Raw genomic sequence first — 13,879 nt, 5'->3', positions numbered from 1 at the left:
CTAGGGATATAGGTACACACATATTGTTTCTCTGTGGAGAGAGAAAAGGTATACATGTGTGTATGCGCATACGCTACTGAGATTAATCAGGCAATCGTATCAGTTATAAATAACCCAAACCTATCAGTCAAAATTATCAAGATCATCTTAGTGCCTAAATCATAACCCTGTCATGATTTTGGTTTCCAGTAGTTTTCCTAACGCTGTTCAGCTTTCTCAGTACTTGGTCAGTCAAGCCAAAGATAAACTACACTTTTCTTAGGGATACTGAAAACGTTCCCAAATTAAGCATATCATTCCCCTCAAATTCTTTTATTTCTGCATCAGAACAAGATGATTTGCTCTAACAAACAAGGGAATCATCTTTTCAATGTTTTATAATTAGTTCTCATACCAACAGACCAATTAAAAGGGAGTAAACAAAATGTTTCCATCAGGCACTGATCACTACCTTCATAATCCATACTGCAGCCTTGTCTTAAAGCCTGAGGCAGATAAATGAGGGGAATGGTGATTCTGGCATACAGCTTACTTTCTAATAATCTACCTCATCCCTCTTGGCTGATACCAGACAAGAATAACATTAAAGAGTGATAAAGTCCTTCCCCCAAATCTTGTATTCCACGGTTCACTGGCCCTAGGCATAATCTATCAATCCATTTACTACACAATAAAAGGTAAGAAACCCATTACTGATCTGTTATGTGTCCTGGCAAGTGTTATACGACAAAAAACGAATACATCACCCAACCCAGTGCTCAGGGTCTCTTTTCTATGCTTTGAAGAACTGGGTGAGCAGCTTACCTGAATATAGAGGCAGATGTTTAATTGCTAAAATAAACTCAAACATCTAGATTCATGGGTATAAAGATTGTGACAGAATTTTATTCTCTGTATTAGCATGACCTTTAATAAAAATACCATCATTTTCATTTTTGCACGAAATATTGGCTTTTCAGAAGATGGTAATAAAGGAAACTAGGTTAGAATTTACAATCTGTGCTTTTCTACATGGTATTTAATCTTTGTCCTCTTTCAAGTTCAGTTTAAGGTAGTGATATACTAGAATATGTCATTTCATTACTGTTACAGTTAGAAAGGAAGGAGAATGCCTCCATTCACAAGGTCAATACTATGAAATTTAGATGCCCCAAAGCAAAAGCAATGCAGTAATAAAAGGCAAAAGTTTATTTTATATTAGAAGTCTCCCTTTAGTATTTGATCTCTCATCTGTGCTCACATTCATTAGTATTGGGCAATAAATTCTATGCCTATGCAAGGGCTTGAAAGAGATTATTTTAAACATGCTACCTTTAAGCCCAAGAGTAATAAGGGATTTCTTTCCTTTTTTTCCAATAAGTTGTTACATTTTTACTCATTTTAAAATTATTATTAATTGACTAAGAGCAAGTGAACAATAGTCTTTGAATAGATACTGTATTAAAAAGATACTGAATTGATAGTATCTTTGACCTACTAATCTCTGTAATTCAGGATGATTAACGTATTTTTATTTTTTAAAAGTCTATGTAAAAGTTTTTAATATGGAAATTAAATGATAAATATAGTAGAGGAATTGATAGTTTACTACACAAATTCATTTTCCAGTTAAGCATTATACAGTGATATTTCAAATTTTCCTGTTGGAATATTCCTTGTCTGTAACAAGGATATTAATAATCACATCTCCATGTTTTGTTTGGGGGGGTGGGAGGGAAAGGAGTTCACTCAGTGAAGGAGGGAGTCATTTTGATACTCTCATTATCGACAGGGAACTAGCTCAAAGTCCATCCAACCCAAATGGCACCAGAAAAGCAATTCCCTTAAACATCTGTGATGAGTAGTCATCCAAACTGCATCTGAAACTCTCCAGTAATGGGTAAACCATTACCTCCTATACACTTACTCTACTTAGGGGAATCTCTAATTATTAGGAATAATAAGTTATGTACTAGAGTGATGACTTTCTGGTTTTCTTCAGTTGATCTTAACCCTGGCCTGACCAAGAGTCAACGCACAGAAAAGGCTTGAAAACCAGAAGCAGTGAGAGATTGGGAGTTGAAGGCTGCAGGCACAGATGATGACTTAATAATGAACTCTGTCAATTTTCATTTATATCTTAGCTTTCCAAGTGACAAAAATCATTGAATGTTGGAACTAGAAGGGGCCTTAGAAATCTACTGATCCAATCTCCTCATTTTTCAGGTGAGGAAAATGAAGTGATAAATCAGGTTTATAAATCAGAACAAGGTAGGGCAAGTAGTTAAGTTGTTATTCACCTTCCCTTAAATTAAATGCATAAAATATTCATATTATAATAATAAAAACAATTGGAAACAATCTATAGGTTCAAAACTGGGAGGTGGCTCAATGACTCATATTTATTGTGATGGTACTATAAAATGATGACTACGGAACTAATAAAGGAATACGGCAATCCGAGAACCAGACCACTGTATGTGTGTGTGCATGTGGACGTATATATGTATACACATATACTCACTGAGGCTATGTAAATACTGTCAATAAGTCAACATGCACTTATTAAACACTTACTATATGCAAGTGCTATATATAATACCTACATTTTTAAAAAAGAGGGAAAGGATGAAGATAGTACAAAAGGTGACAGAATTTTTTCAAGTAGAACTGAAAAGGGACATAATAAAATAGAGGCAGCTTGAATTAAGGTTAAAAGAGCTAGATTTGGAGCCAAATTCCAGCTCTATCATATATTAACTGTATGACCTTGGGCAAGTCACTTAACCTCTATGAGCTTCAGTTTCCTCTTCTATAAAAGAAATCCATTCTAGTTCCAGATCCTAAAAAAAGCTTTTTCTTGTTTGTTATTTTTTAAAATCTATTTTATCATCATAAAAAGCCAAGGTTCTTCTGGAACATTTTGCCCCTATTTCATGTTTATTTGGTTTTTTTCGATGAATGCTCTTAGGTTTTAAATTATATTTTATTTCAAAGTATTTATTTTTTAAAATTGCTACTTTACTCTTGCTATATGAAACTAATATGTATATTATAGATTTTTATACTTCCATAAGTGACATCTGTTTTAGTTATTAAATGAATTATTTAGACAATCTGTTAGAGAAATTTCAGCACTGCAGTATTAAAATAATGAAATAAATAACCTGAGACATTTCTAAATTCAGTCTTTATTATTTCTTTTCAAATTGCCTAAGCATAAAAAAAGTTGCTCTGCAACATCCTTCACACCTTTCAATTAGACTGGAGATTGATGAATAAATAAAGAATAGATGATTTGCTATTTTCTATTTTAGAATGAAAACATTATTTTGACACTCATTCTTTCTTGAACATTTCACTTCTGCAAAATCTCCTTGTCACGATTCCCAGTTTAAATAATTTTAATGTCATTTTTATTTTGATGAAAAGGTATTGCTTAACATGGATGTTAAATGACAATAAATATATTTGAAATATTTAGCTAATATCCAGGATTGAGAAAAGCACTGCACATGAAAGTTTTTGAAGCCACATTTACTTTCTAAAGACCTCAAATTAAAAATAAGCAAATAAAAAACTGAAGGGAATATGAGAGATATTGTAAGCTGAGGGTTTCCAAGATAGCTTGGATGGTTGTTATCAGTTTCTGTGGTGGCTTTTTTTACGTGCATTTTGAGCTGCAGACATTTTATGCATCTGTCACTTATTTAATAAATCCTCTGGACAAGAATTAGGGATTTTGCTTTATTTTACTTTTTCCATGGGCCACCTTCATCTCTTCTAGAGGCTTTCCATGCCCAACTGAACATCCAATTAATTACTTAGGCAATTTTCAGGCCAACTCCTGAAAATAATTTATGTTGAAGAATAGCCCTGGATGTTTCAGCACTTGCACTTTCTTCTAATATCACCCCAAATTCCAATGTGACAAATCATGCAGCTGAGCCTGCACACAAACTCAGGACACGAAGAAATAGACATGTCGCACATGGCACATGAGATAAAAGGCTGTTGCCAATATATCTGACCTTTATCCATCGAAGGTTTGCCTCTTTGCGTTTATTTTCGAGTTTATCTTGTTCTTCTGGGTTTATGGTTTCACTTATAAGAACTGTAGCTCCTGTTTCATTTAATTGTTTCAGTATTCCCTGGCGCCCAGGCAGCTCTTCCACTCGTAACTGAAACCGACAAACACAACAACATTTACGATGAATTACCACGGTTTTCAACTCCCTTATCTTTGTTCCTGTCGATAAGTCTTATCAAATGAAATGAACAGATCAAATACTCAATCTACTATTAAATACCCAGTGTTTTCCACACAAGCCAAAACTGATAGACGTAAACTGCTGGCTTCCAACCAGGAAGAGACATGTCGTCTAACACCCTAGAGAAAACATATTTTTAACAAAGAAAATCGTTGACCATTTTTGTAGTTGTGATGTGAGGTAATATCAATTGACTTTCAAATTTTGACATTTAAATACCCCTTAAACACAATCAGATCATCAGTGATGGGACAGAAGATGGTCCCAATGCATGTGACCCTGTCCAGTGAGCCATATTCACCAGAGGATGAAGATATTATGAGAGTGGACCAACAAATGAGAGGATATTACAATTGTTGTCCAAGACTTGTAAGTTTGATCAATTTCCCAAGTTATAGATGAAGTGTAAAATTTAGCATAGAGTGTGTGTGTCTGTATGTGTGTGTGTACGAATGTGCATGTATGTGTAGTACACTTCCCATGGAAAGAAAGAATCTGAATGAACATAATCTTCCCAGGCTTAAAATGTCACAATTACCTTTGATCCTTCCTTATCCTTTTCCCTCTTTATACAATCAACTGCCAAAATCTGTTGATCATGCCTCCATGATATCTCTTAAATCTTTTTCTCTTCTTTACACTGATATTACCCCAGTTAACAGCCTCCAGTCTTTGATCCTTTAGTTCAACAAGTGACACTTATAGAATTTTCCTAGGCTTTGTACAATTCTCATCCTTTATGAACCCCACTATCTGCCAAAGATAGTCCAAATGTTTTTGAATGGCATTCAAGGTTCTCAGTGATTCAACTCCAACCTACCTTCTCCTAGTTCTCCTCTCTATTTTTATATTCTAACCATACTGGTCTATTTACTATTCCCCTAATATATCCTATGTTTATTTGCCATATATATTTGCTCCCATTGTCCATTTTAGAATTCCTTTCTTCCCATAATCTCTAATTGTCCACATCTAAGACATCATTAGAAGCCCATATCAATTGTTAATATGACCATAATGTTTTACCTGATTTTTTCAGTCAGAGTCAATCTATGCTACCAGAACACATATCTCTGTTATTTTGAAAACTGTCATGGTTATTTCTATAAATCTCTTGTGTCACTGACTAGAATATAAAGTAAGTGAAGGCAAGAATTGCTTCTAATTCTCATTTTTCTGTTCCTCATTACCTGCCAAATGCATACAGGTAAACTTTTTAGGAAGTGTTTGTTAAATGAATTACCAATGTCTCCTAAAATACTACTTTTGAACCAGATATTTATATTACTTTATCTGAATGTAAGCACATTCTGGAAACATAGATTTCCAATGAGGAAATGGAATCATTTAACTGTGATGTAAAAAATGTGAAAGTGAAATTTAAGGTTTGATCGCACACTGCTACTTCTTTTTCAGGTACCAACATATTTCTTGAAGAATGATTATGATCATAAGTGTGCTCTCATCCACAGAGTCAAACCAATAGGACCATTAAATTATCAGTAGTTGTACTTCCCTTTGATGTTTGTTTATTTGCTTTTGAATCTTCCAAAGATTTAAAACTCTTTGAAATCCAGAAGCCAGTTTTGGCGAGATCCACTTCTATCTCAAATTCAGCAATACAAAATATAACTCATCATCTTTCTCCACAAATCCTGACTTCTTCCAAAGTTCCTTATTTCTGTAAAAGGTACTGCCATTTTATTATTCCATAAGGGTTTCCAATCTTCTGTCTCAGATTTGTAGACTTGTAGTTAGCCTTTACTCTCCTCTCTCCCTCACCCATTATGGCTGTTTTGTCAATTTTCCTTCCATATTATTTCTTACATCCATTCCCTTGTGCTCACTTATACAGTTACCACCATTGTTCAGGGTCTCATTACCTCTTGTCTGAACCATAATATGTTTTAAATTGTTTTCCATGATTCAATCCATCCTCCACACAAGTGTCAAAACAACTTTCCTGAAGCATGAGTCTAACTATATCACTGCACTCTTCAAGGAATTTATGGCTTCCTTTTGCTGCTAGGATAAATTATAAAATGGCCTGCCTAGCATTTAAAGTCTTCTAGAATCTAGTTCTACCCCACTTTCCAAGAGCGCACTGCACTTTTTTTCTGTTTTTATAAAATATTATCCAGCCAAATTGGACTATAGCCAATTCACCAATCAGGACATTGTATTTCCTATCGCTAGATATTTGCATAACACAAATTCCATGTTTTGAATGAATTGTCTTTTCATCTCCTCCTCTCAGAATTCTTATCTTCTTTCAAGATTTAGCTCAGATCTCATGTTTTTTCTAAAGCCTTCCTTGATTCCAAAAACTGTTAGTAGTCTTTCCTCCTCAAACTATCTTGTTGTTAATTATCTTTTCAGACTGCTATCTATCCCTCTCCCCAAAAGCAAGACCTATGAGGGAAAGGACTGTTCTGATTTTGTCTTTCTGTTCCTAGCACAGCATTTTACAACCAAAAAACCAACCAACCAACTTTCCTTCCTTCCTTCCTTCCTTCCTTCCTTCCTTCCTTCCTTCCTTCCTTCCTTCCTTCCTTCCTTCCTTCCTTCCTTCCTTCCTTCTTTCTTTCCTTTTTCTTTTCTCTCTCTCTCTCCCTTCTACTCTTTCTTTTTTTTCCCCTAGTATGTTCAGGAGGCTAGACTTAAACACAAGTTTTACTGACTCTGAGGTCAATTCTTTACCAACTACCCCACAATGTCTTCTGCCTACACTTAGTAGGTGTCATACATTCATACACACAGAGTCATATATGTGTATATATGCACATGCATAATACATATATACAAATATATATGCACGTGTATGTATAATATATTGTATTTTATATTTCTGTATGTAAACTTGAATTTAATTTATCCTAGAATTAAAATAAAACAAGTCAATTCAGTTTCATTTTTGAATAATCTGTCTGCTAGTCATGGGTCAATTAGGGAATAACCAGAACATTCAAAAAAGATGAATACAAAAATCTTGTAAAATGACTTGACTATATTCAGGGCTGTAGTGCTACCTCAGTGAGAAAGAATAACCAGTTACTGTTGTCAGCTGGAACCCTTTTGATTTGAAGGTGAAACAATTTGGCAATAAGATGTCTATGATATTTCCAGCTGTCTACAAACCTAAAGCTATAGTATGAAACATATTAAAATAATGATTTTCAATCTCCCAGTTTGTGACGCTCTATCATCACATAATAATTATCCTCAAAATGAAACTAATTTTAACTAAACTTAATTTTAAAATAAATCTATGCCCTACAACAGCACTTTTGGGAATATAGAAATGTAGCAAAAGCAAATAAGAAAGGTAGAATGTCATAATTCTAAAAAGGCTGGTAATCATAAGGTTAGGAGAAAATAAAATATTGACCAATTTCTTAGTATAAAACCATGAACATAATTAGTGACAAACCAATACTAAAATACAAAAAAAAAAAAAAAAAAAAAAGGAGATGGCACTTTAAAAGTATAACGAAGTGGGGAACTTAAAAATGTCAAATGTTACCTTGACTTTTTGCAGTGTATCCTTTAATTGCTGCTCATTTCCTGGTTCAAGGGGAGTACCGCCAATGCTTTCTGCTTCCTTTAACCATAAAATAAATTCATTCAAGTCACCTTCAAATTCTGACAAAAGATTCTTTTGTTCTTCTAACCTAGAATAAAACAACAAAGTTATTATTAACAACATGTTTCTCAGTAAATAACTTGAAATACAAATGAAAAGATCCTATGGATTAAAATAATTTTTCGTTATTCTCCTATGCAAAAGCATTAAATGGCTCCTCATTGTCAACCTTATGAAGTCTAAAGACCTCACCATGGCCTCATTTAGTCTTTTAAAAAAATTTTGTCCTGACCTTAAGAAATAAAACAAGCATTTCTAAAATGTACTAGAGAGATGGCTATCATTAGACACAAATACACACATATACAAATCACTCTATACATACTATTTATCAATTCTTTCTTTACATGCAGAGAGCAATTTCCTTCATAAGGCTCTTTGTAGCTAATTTAGGTATTTATAATAGTTTCAAGTTGTTCTTAAAACCAGTATGGACCCCACCCTATCTTTGCAGCCCCTATTTTACTTTTCTCCTTCATGTAATCATTATCCCCCTTAACCTACTCTTCCCCAACTGACGACTTAAGCAAGCCTGACATCATGTTTTCATCAGGCTATCATCACTTCCTTCAAATCCACTCTGCCAACACACCAAATTAAAGTCTCTCGGGTCAAAAGTCTCTTACTCCTTTAAGATTCATCTTAAAATGTACATCTAGAGGAAAAATTTCTGACCTCCACAGTGGGATGTGACCTGTCTCTTAGAATGCTATGGTCCTTTGTACTGCTCTTAGGGCATTCATCGTATTCTCCCTTTTATTAAGCTTCCTTCACTTACTTCTCATTATTGATTGTAAGGTCATTGAGGGAAGAACTATCTTTTACTCTTCTTAACCATATTTTATTCTTTTGGTATCTCCAGCAGTGACCAGCACCAAGTCTTATACACTTAATAAATACTTTTTAAATTTGGATTAACTAAATTTAAATTGGTTAAGAGAAATGAATTTTGACTTTTAAACATAAAATTATAGCATAAAATATAGTAATCAGAAAGAAAATGGGATATGTGAAATATATTTTAAGATGCTATTTTCCTAAAAATTTTCTCTTAAATTTATAATTGAATAGTTATTAAAATAAATTATGATATAATAAAATGAACTACTAACATTTTAAACACTATAATAAATATAATTTGATTGATGGAAGACATAAATTGATTTACAATATCTGAAATCAGTTTGTCAAGAATGAATATCACGTTATAAAATACATTGATAATATTTAGGTCAAATACTTTTAAATAATATTTTATATAATACATTTTAAAGCTATAGCTAAGTAAACTAATTTGCTTTTAAAGGCTATTTATGAATTAATTTCTGTCTAAAAATATGAAAGAAAGACCTATAACAAAAGTAACTATTATTTCCTTGTTGAACCCTTCTTCCAACTATTTCTTTACAGTGTAGAATTCCATAGGTTACTTTTCCAAATACTTCAGTATAGAATGTGGGTTGAGGTCATTGAGCAGTTTTCAGCAACATTTACTAGCTGATCTAGTCTCTCTCTTCTGTTTCAAGACCCTTTCTCAAGTTCCTCAATTTATATGTCCTCAGTAACTTCCTCATAGCTTCATTTTCAAATTCTTAATTGTTCCCTTTATTTTAATTCTCAGTTAACTAAATTTCTGTTTCCTGCTGCCTTAAATATCTACCATTAGGGCATACATATGCAGTATTTTAAAGTTTTCAATTCACCTTACTGTCATTACAGTTGATCTTCACAATAACTCTGTGTGTGAGTATATACATACATATATATACACATGTGTGTATATGTATAGTATGTATATTGTATATACATATCCATATACTATATATATGTTTATCAGATTTATCTCCATTTTCCAGATGAGGAAAGCGAAAGTTGGTAGAGGTTAATTGATTTGTGTAGAGTTACAAATCTAGTAAGTGTCAAATACAGAATTTGAACCCACATCTTCCAGTCTTGAAGTCTGGCAGTCTATCTACTATGTCATTATTCCAAGAAAAGTTTTCATCTATTAACCTACCTCTGAGTGAGTTAAACTCTTGCAAATCTATTTAGGAATCTTCTTAAAGGAAAAGGTAAGTTAATCACAAGTTTTGACCTTCCTTCAACATCTATCTAGGAGAATGGTTCTACTTCAAATTCAGAAAGATAGAAAAATGGAAATTAATGAACATGAAAATGAAAAGCCATGATAAAAATTAAAGCTTTCACATTTGGAAATGAAATCCTAAATACTAATCCTACCTCACAATCAAGATTGCCCTTAAAACATCAGACAATCTTCTCTTTCTCCTTCTTCCCTCTGTTACACTCATAGAAACAATCTCAATAAAAAGTCATTTATTTTGAGTATGGAAAAAAGAAATTATAGGAGATAAAAAAATTTTAAACCCTTGATTGCAGTATAACTCTGGGTCAGTTGTAGGCTTTTTGTTTAATGGATGTGAAAATATAAAATTTAATGATGACTTCTGACAATTGTAATAAATGATAAAGTTATAAAGTTAAAAATTATAAAAATTTTAAAATTATAAAGTTAAAAGAAAACTGGGGATTGGAGTTAGGGAAAAAACTATGCAAATGTTCATGGTATGTGGAATCAGGATTACTAAGCTCTGAAATTTGAGTTGAAATGTCTAGTTTACCAAGAGACTGATTTCCAAAATTATATGGTAATGCAAAATAGTTCCAGGGAGCTATAATTATTTATACTAAATGAACATTATCAGCTAAAGAGTGAACAAACGTGATACCTTATTTCAAAAGAGTAAAGTTTGTCTTAAAAGTCACATGAGTTAGTGATGGATAGAATTCAAGGCATGTTTTTGCAAACATGCTCTGATCAACCACGTTTTATTTTAAAAGGTCTTGTTCTGGTGTAAACCCGTAAATACCATAACACATCTCTTTCCTAAATGTGCTACACTTTCTACTTTTATAATACATTAAGATAGTGAGTGCAGTAGGTACTTACGCATACATGATATGTAATTAAGTACATTCTATAACTAACCTCTAGCTACAGTGTAAAAGTTAGAGGCTTTCATAAAATTTCATGGATTTTAACAACATAATTTTCTAGTAATCTCAAGATTAGGTACATAATGTAAAGCTCACAATAAAACAGAGATGCTTCAGATAATCCATTTGCCATAATATTGTCACCGACATTATGCTAATGAGAGCAATTTTCCTTGATTTTTAAAAATGATGCAATTTAAAAAAAAATAGAAACATTTTTGGAGTCTTCTTTCAGTTTTTTTTGGTACATTTTAGCATAAATATATGATATAGCCAACTTAATCCTAGCCTGGTTATGTTTTATTTCCCAAAATATGCACACTTTCTGCTAATTTCAAAAGCTGTAATTTGAAATTTTACAAGTTGTAATTTGTATTTGTGTCTTTGGATAATTGAAAAATGAAAGGACATAGCAAACATTTTCAAGGCTGTCTTTTGACGGAACTGTTTAAAAATGCTTTATATTGGCATTCATCACACGATGTGTTATTTCTTTGTTTACCTACTACCTCAATGTTTATGGAAGGACTTATTCAGGCATGCCATAGTAATAATAAGGAATGGGATATTTAACATTACCCATCTGCAATTAAGTCTTAGATATTTTATTTTTTAGAGTCATTTAAATGCATTTAGCCATTTCCCCCCAAAGCAGCGGTTTCCTGGTTGGTTATGTTGTAATTTATATTACAAATGTTCTTAATGAAGGTTCAGGAAGTAGAAAAGCATTATGGTGGAAGATGTTCATAAATAGAAAAGGAAAGTTACAAATATATTGTTTTGTACAGTGTGTTTATCATTATATACAATGTGAGTCACAGTTTCATGTCTGTTCATATGTCTAAGTGGAATCTACAGTCACTTTCATGGTTGATTTCTAGGGAAAGTCCACTAATCAACAAAACTGATACGTGAGATTGTGTACTTCTGGAATCATTAATTTGTTTAAAATCTTTAGGTTTTATTTAAATTCCAATACTCCTGGGAGAACCATGAGGCAGGTGTAACAGTGGGAAGAGACAAGATGAGAATTCTAATTCTGACTCTCTGTTACTTATTACTTCAGTGGCTTTGTGTATAAGCTCATTATCCCAACCTATGGTCCAGTACTGCAGTTTTATTGGAGTAAGGAGCTCCAGGAAACTCCTCTCACAGATGTGGATAAGCAATTCATTTGTAATTTATAGTCTTAAAGAGGTACCCAAAGCATTGAAAAGGTGATTTGGGTATTGAAAAATTAAGTTACTTGTCTACGGTAACACATCTAGTACATATCAGTTGCAACAATCAAACCTAGATCTCCTTCAAAACAAAACACTATGTACCAATAATGCCTCATCTACAAAATTAGGATAATACCTGCCCTAACTCAAACAATCATAGAAATATAGATTAAAAGCGAAAGAGAACCACAGAAATCATGGTTCTTTCCACAGAACAATATTATTCTGAGATCAAATGGGTGAACCCCATGCAATGTCTTTTATCCTGTCTACAAGAAATTGTTTTTATCAAAGGCTAGAAATTGTCTCTTAATGACCAAGACCTCATTGTGCCCTCATCTTCCTTGATCTTTCTGGTGTATTTCATAGTCTTGACAACTCCTTCTTAGCTTGATAGTTTCTCTCCACTCTTACCTACCTACCACATTTTCCTGGTTCTTCTCATATCTCCCTAACTGGCCTTTTGTCTTCTTCACTACCTCTTTGTTCTCTTCCTATCTTTGGCTCTCTTCTCTTCTCCTATTATCATCTCTCCAATGGCAGTCATTGTTTCCCATGAATCTATGCAGTTGATTCCCCCAAGTCTAGGTCCAGCTCTGACCTGTCTTCCAAGCTTCAGACGTGCACCACCAGTTGTCTGCATGTCCATATATATGTATTTCCTGTACCTCCATTCCTCTGGTACCCCAACTTGAATATGAGCCAAATGATTTCTTATTTTTTTCTTCCTGTAAATGACATTCTGACTATTTGACTCCTACCTCCAATGACCAGGTCTTCCATGTGCTAAACCTGAGAATTATCTTTGGCTCTTCCCTGTTTCTTTTTTTCTCATATCCAACCAATGGCCAAATTGTGTCAATTTCCCCTCAGAAACATTTCTCACATTGATCCTTACTACTTCATTATCACTATCACCATACGTAAACCCAGGCAAGGTGGGATTTTTGTTTTCTTTTTTGGAATTCAGTTTCTCAGGCTCAGGTTGAATTGTAAACATCTTGAGGGATTAATCTCCTTTGAACCCTAATAATTCACAGCTGTGTTGAGTCACACGGGTTTTGTGCCTTCTGGCTCTGAGCCCATCAGAAACTTTGTTACATATTCTGAGAGGCTGGCATTTTGTTTTGGGGCTCACTCATGGAAAGAATGTGTCTTTGGGATTTCCAGAGTAGATTCTGGGTAGCCCTTGTTACCTTCTCCACCCCACCCCCCACTATAAATGTATAAATGTAGATGTAGACCCAGATGTTGGTGCTCCCTGGTCTGGTTACTTTGTTTAGACAGTTGGAACCCTGTCTATTGAACTCTTTCTTGGAGACTCACTTTTCTCTACTTGTATATCTTTGTCTTTCAAAATTGTTTAATTAAAGGTAGAATAAGATTATTGACCCCCTGAAGCTCTTTCCTTTAGAAAAGCTGATCAAGAACCTGAGTTAGCAGCCCTCCTGTGTACTGGTGTTATTGGTCTTATACCTCCACAGGGGCTGTTAGTAGCATTCCTGCTACACCATACAAGTATTGGTCCTAGTACACAGATACAAACACACACACATATAAGTATAATATATTGGAGTTTCTAGGTGGGGATACTTAATAGACAGTTGGCAATGAGAAACTAGAATTTAGAAGAAAGATTATAGCTCATAGGAGCAAAGATGTAGTGCTGAAAGTGTCTGCAGAGGTCGTTTTGTCTAATGTCCTATCTTATAGATGAGGTCAAATTTTAAGTGACAAATATGCCT

The 13,879-nt window shown here is 33.6% G+C and overlaps 1 protein-coding gene across 11 annotated transcripts in view; it reads right to left on the bottom strand.

Moving 5' to 3' along the window:
* The window catches only part of DMD (dystrophin), a 2,329,373-nt gene that overhangs the window by 869,480 nt on the left and 1,446,014 nt on the right, over window positions 1-13,879 (bottom strand). For all 11 annotated transcript variants that reach the window (XR_011968542.1, XM_072616876.1, XM_072616880.1 and 8 more), the window contains 2 exons: window positions 7,774-7,921; window positions 4,011-4,160 (listed from right to left, as the gene is read on the bottom strand). Coding sequence is in view for 10 of the 11 variants with exons in the window: in XM_072616876.1 (XP_072472977.1) it covers window positions 4,011-4,160; window positions 7,774-7,921 (298 nt within the window). In the remaining variant the exon portion in view is untranslated. The remainder of the gene's footprint in view (window positions 1-4,010; window positions 4,161-7,773; window positions 7,922-13,879) is intronic.

Source organism: Notamacropus eugenii, chromosome 5, assembly GCF_028372415.1.
Source record: "Notamacropus eugenii isolate mMacEug1 chromosome 5, mMacEug1.pri_v2, whole genome shotgun sequence".
NCBI lineage: Eukaryota > Metazoa > Chordata > Mammalia > Diprotodontia > Macropodidae > Notamacropus > Notamacropus eugenii.
Note: the sequence above shows the minus strand (reverse complement) of the source record. Positions and strands in the feature narration are given on the sequence as shown.